The sequence below is a fragment of the Equus quagga genome, chromosome 1 (genome assembly GCF_021613505.1).
Source record: "Equus quagga isolate Etosha38 chromosome 1, UCLA_HA_Equagga_1.0, whole genome shotgun sequence".
NCBI lineage: Eukaryota > Metazoa > Chordata > Mammalia > Perissodactyla > Equidae > Equus > Equus quagga.
This window is the reverse complement of record NC_060267.1, coordinates 43,202,394-43,207,621: the sequence shown is the minus strand read 5'-3', so window position 1 is coordinate 43,207,621 and position 5,228 is coordinate 43,202,394. Positions and strand designations below refer to the sequence as shown.

The 5,228-nt window shown below is 40.5% G+C and overlaps 1 protein-coding gene across 1 annotated transcript; it reads right to left on the bottom strand.

The window, feature by feature from the left end:
- Nucleotides 1–490: 490 nt before the first annotated feature.
- On the bottom strand, nt 491–3,835 carry MGP (matrix Gla protein). Its single transcript, XM_046645849.1, has 4 exons — nt 3,684–3,835; nt 2,197–2,229; nt 1,291–1,366; nt 491–868 (listed from the first exon to the last, which is right to left on the bottom strand). Exons 1-4 carry the CDS (start codon nt 3,742–3,744, stop codon nt 727–729), a joined length of 312 nt encoding a protein of 103 aa, XP_046501805.1. The 5' UTR covers nt 3,745–3,835; the 3' UTR covers nt 491–726.
- Between the last annotated feature and the right edge of the window lie 1,393 nt (nt 3,836–5,228).

Genomic DNA, 5,228 nt, shown 5'->3' with positions numbered 1-5,228 from the left:
ACTCCTCAGCAAATCAGGCCTAAAGGACCTCTAGCATCAGGTCTGGCTCCAAAATTCCACGGGTGTGTCATTTTAACATCACTGGTGATTATGAAAGCAAATATTTTCTCCGTATAAGTAAGAGTGGAAAGTGTAGCATCTTAGGAACTGATAACTTTCACATGAGGGTGATGAGCCAGGATACAGAGTCACACACAGAAGGAATTTAGGAGCGATTTAAAGTTTGGGAGCAGGAAAATAAAATGGTTAAGTGTCTATGATGTTTGAAAATCCTGGAAAACACATAATAGAAAGCAATCATTTACTGATACCAAGGCAGAGACAGTCTAGACAAATTAGGGCTGGGTGAATGTCTTCTAAAGTTCATTATTCCTATATAGTTTTGCTTCTGATTGACACTAGAACATGACTGACAGAATCTCCTATTCTGGGTTAGACGGCTGTGATTTAAACATCTCAGCATTTTCCCAGAAGAATCAGACTCACAAAATGAAAGGATCCAACCAGAAGTTTATTGTGTAGTAATTACACATCTTAACTCCCCTTCAACCTTCACTACACTGCACTTTCACTACTCATCGATGCGGGCAGGAAGGACGGGTGCAGCCAGACGAGAACATTTAAGAAACAAGCAATTTGTGTGTGTCTATATAGTTCAGTGATGCTACTGCAAGGGAATACAAAACCAGGCACCAGGCTCTGGAAAGAAAGAGACGTTTCCCAATCTCATTTTTCCCATCGGCGCTGCCGGAAATAGCGATTGTAGGCAGCATCGTATCCGTAAACCATAGCATAGCGTTCGCAAAGTTTGAAGTCCTCACAGGCTTCCCGGTTGAGCTCATGGGCAGGCTTGGTGCTTTCTCGGATCCTAGAAAGAGGAAAACAAGAGACAAACTGAGAAGCAGAAAGAGAGTGGAGAAAATAAGAAAAAGGAAAAGAAAAAAAGAAAGAATAAGAAAATCGCAGAGAAATAGCCCATTTGCCGCCAATATTAAGAGATATTTGAAAAGCAGGGAGGAAAGGTGAAACTGGGAATTTTTTTTTCTATCCTCCTTTCCCTCTTCCCCCCTCTCTTTTCTGAGAATTAAATAATCTCCTAGATTTTCATTAAATAATCTCCGAGAGATTCAGCTGTTTTGTATATTGTTATTAAATTCTTTGATTTTGGGATACAATTAGAAATAATATATATGATGAAAAATCTATCTCTCACTCCATTCAGATCTGGGATGCTACACTGGGAAAAACTATTTCCCCCCCACCCCGACCCCGTCAAGTTTTGTTACCCACCTTTCTTGGGCTCTAGCTCTCCATCTCTGCTGCGGAGTCATAAAGGTATTAGCATTTCTCCTGTTAAGGAAGGGATCTTAAAACAGAAAGTAAAATAGTTGTAGTTTTAGGGAATCAGTAGCTGAAAATATTTCCATGAATATTCCCTAACACAAATATATTTGAAAGCTTGTTAACCCAGGCATTTCATGTAACTAGGAATCTGGAAAAATCAAGGGGAAGATAGAGCAGATTTCATAAACTGCCTGATTGAAAGAAATCAATAACCCACACTTGTGTCTTGGAGACTTTTTGCTTGTTTGTTTTTCCTTTGGGCTATCCCTTTGCCTCTTTCAATTTTGGTATTCCTACTCAGTGTGTTTTTAATCCCTTTGAGGAGAAATTCTCTCTGTCCTGAGGACTTGTAAAGCAAAACTTCAGATTACCAGTAAATGTACAGTGTAAACACTATAAAAATAGTGAAAAAATTAAAAATGAGAGTGATGCGTTATTTTTCTCCAATACCCAGTCTTTATAAATCCAGACAGTCAATAGCATCCAATATAGGACTGGCGTCCGTGGTCTCCCAGTTGACTCGGCCTCCCATTCTGTACTTTACCATGTATTATTTCTCCTTGTTTTCCACCTGTGTAGTTGATGTGGTGCCAACTTAAAATTTCCAATTGAGATTTTATGGATCCTAAGTATGTTGAATGCAGTTTAAATGCCATATTACACTACTTCAAGTTTAAAAAATTGCTCATTTGGTGATTTTTATAGTTATTTGATTTTTAAATTTACTTTAGTTTTCCAAAAGAGGCCCTCTTTATCCTCCCTGTTATATATCTTACCACTTTGTCTGTTTGAGAAGAGGGAGAGAGTCTTTAATACATGAGATTTAAATAAGGAAGTTGAATATTCACTTACTAAGTTCATAGGATTCCAAGCTTTCATGAGATTCTGAAATTAAAAACAAAGATTCATTTTATTGTTATTTATCACCCACTGCAGTAGTCTAAATATAGGGAAGGAGGGAGAGGGAAGAGTCAAAAAGATGTGAGAAATAGATTTAGCGATGTGGTTATTAAAAATTTCAGGCATTTAGGATTTTTGGGTTGTTTCTCTAGCTCTGTCGTTGTGGTGAATATCTCTGTGCTTTAGTTTTTCCGATGTTGGAGGAGCTGGTGAACAGTCTTGGCTACAGTTTCCCAAGGGCTCTCTGGTTTTCAGGCCAGTGAAATAAGACAATTTAAGCGCTGCACGTGAGTCTCTGGAGAGCCTTCTTCTCTGATTAATTTGGGACCCAACTGAAAGCAGGGCTGAGGAAGGGACAGAAGGGTCTAGAAAACAGCTAGATTTTTCCAGGCAGGCTGGGCAGATGCTCAGCTGGGCTTTACCAAGACAAGTTTCTAAGAGCTTCCAAAACCCTCTTCAGAACCTGTGTTAAATTGGCAGCCACAGAAACCACTGGCTCCAGCTGACAACTCAAACTAGACACAAGGCCAGTTCAGAGAAAGAACTGAGATGATGTCAAAGCAAAAGTTTTCTTCTTTCTCCCACTCTCCTGAGCACAGCAGGTAAATTTGGCAATAAGAAGCTTATATTTGCAAGCAAGTGAATTTGCTTGAAAAGTTAAAAAGGAGGTAAAGAAACCAAATCCTCAGATGCAGAAACCTTGTGAATAATTTCAAGAATAAGAAGCAAAATACACATGGTTGTTAATATAATTTAGGCTTAAGAACGGCTAAAATATCCAGATAATTGGAGCATAAAACCGAACAATCTAAATAATTTTGCTTCAGATTTCCTTTCATTAGCTTTGAACAGACAGAAATATATTTAACAACATGCAGAAACCAGGCAAAATTTATCTTTTCACAATAGAAATTATAAAACCTATTTTTCTCTGAGGTTCTTTAAATGTAAAACTTTGTTTTTAAATAAATCCACTGAACAAACGTAGTACGTCCACGAGACTGTTCTGTCCCCAGAGACGGCTATAGTTAAGACTTCATGAGAAAACTCATTTTCTTAAAGATGAGTGATTCAATCAATATCCTTAACCATTTTTTTTAACCAAAGTTTAAATAAATATCCTCAAAAATGAGATCTCAGGGGCCAATAATTGGCTATCTTCTTTCTGAAATAGTGAAGTTTCCAGGTGCATAGTGACTTACCATAGAAAGAACTTGCCTAATAAGTTGAATACAGGAATCTGGATATTTAAGATGCAAAAAAAACTTGATGGAACGGATGAATGTCCATGGGGCTTGGGAAAGGTTAAATTGATGGTACTTTAAGATTATAATAGAGAAAGAGAGAAGAAGTGGAGGAGGTGGAGGAAAAATCAAAGTGAACTGAAGTCAGAGGCAGCAAAGAAAAACTGGAGAAACGCCAGGAGAAAGGATTCTCACCGTAACACAAAGCTGCCATGGCCAAGGCAGCCAGAATTGAGAGAAGGAGCAGGCTCTTCATGTCTCTCTGTGGTCCTGTGGGTCGTTCTCACTGTCTTGTGCGGCAGCAGTGGGGAGGGAGGCTCCTTCAGGCCGTGAGTGAAAGGCTGTGGAGTTTTTATATGAACCAGAGCAGCTGAAAGGGGAGGAACCAGTGGGAGGAGGCCCGAGAAGGTGGGGACTGGTTGGCACTAAACTAGCACTGGGACGTTTCCCAAATATTCATTCCTTCCAGATATTATCTACTCTGAGTGGGCAGCTTTCCCTCATTCCGGGACCTGGCTGTGCTACGGCCAGATGCTGCCCTGGTACAGCAGTTGTGGCCACCCTATGTTTGGGGCCAGACCTGGGCAAAAGTCCATGGAGAAAGGAGTTGCCGCAAACACGTGTTTGCCTTTCTAATTCCTCCTCTGATCTACCCTTCTGGCCCTGACTGCGGGCCTTTCAGGTTTGGTCCACAGACAGAGCCATAGTGTTCTGCTTAATCCCCAGGTGGATGGATGAAAGGTTCTGGGGGGAGAAAGGACTTCGCTTCCTATGCTGGTTCTAATTTAGACTTATTTTCCCAGTAGGGCTGAACTGTGAATCCTGGACCAACTGGGCAATCACCTGGTAACATTGTACCATTTGCATTTTTCCAAGAGCTCAGTAGGGTAAAGATGTACAGTGACCCCATGAATTCTGTTTCCTCAATTGATTTTGTTGTAACTCGCTCATCCGGTTTTGTGACTTGAGTCCAAACCTGTGCCCTAATGCTCTCTTAGGCTGAATATCACTGATCTAAAGCGCAGCAAGGATAAGAGGGTACTCATCTCATTTTCTGAAGGCATTGTCTTGATAATTAACTCATTCAATATGCTTTTAGTGAGTGACAGATGAGATGCAAGGTACTGTGCTAGGTGCTGTGGGGGATCTAGAGACAAACAAGACGTCTTCCTAAGGAGGTAAGTAAGAGCTACTTACCATTCACTTTGCTCTTTAGCTGTCATGTATCCTCAAACACAGATTCTCACAAACATACACTTCCACTATACCTTTAGGACCGGAAATGCTGTTTCTTTTCTTATAGGTGCCTCTGGTTATCTTGTAGACAGAACGCTTTTGGTTGCTTTTTTTTTTTTTGTCTCTTGGACAATCAGAAAATCTTTTCTGAGAGTGTCTCTGTTGCCTGGGTACCCAAGAGTCCCATACAAATAGACTTGAGTCACAAAGCAGCAGATTGCAGAAGTGCTAAAAGTGTAGGACCTCGGACTCTTGGGCTGGACAACAGCAAAAGGGCTGGGCTGGGAGTGGGTGGGTCTACTTTTCAATAATGATTTGTTTCAGGGAGCCGTGATAAACAGCTAGGCCTCATGCCTTATTCTTTTTGTCTCTTTGGGATGGACTTTCCCTCCTAACACCACCCTGTAAAGAGCTTTTATAAATACAAAAAGATACTCTGCTGAAGGAAATAACTCAGTTGTAATCTGAAGGATTAGTGAGTTCTGAGGGACCCATACAATTCAG

Coding starts and splice junctions, on each gene's coding strand:
- MGP (XM_046645849.1), bottom strand. CDS start 3,744: ATGAAGAGCCTGCTCCTTCTCTCAATTCTGGCTGCCTTGGCCATGGCA. Junction 2,230..3,683: donor CATGGCAGCTTTGTGTTACG/GTGAGAATCCTT, acceptor TTTTAATTTCAG/AATCTCATGAAAGCTTGGAA. Junction 869..1,290: donor AGAGCTAGAGCCCAAGAAAG/GTGGGTAACAAA, acceptor TCCTCTTTCTAG/GATCCGAGAAAGCACCAAGC.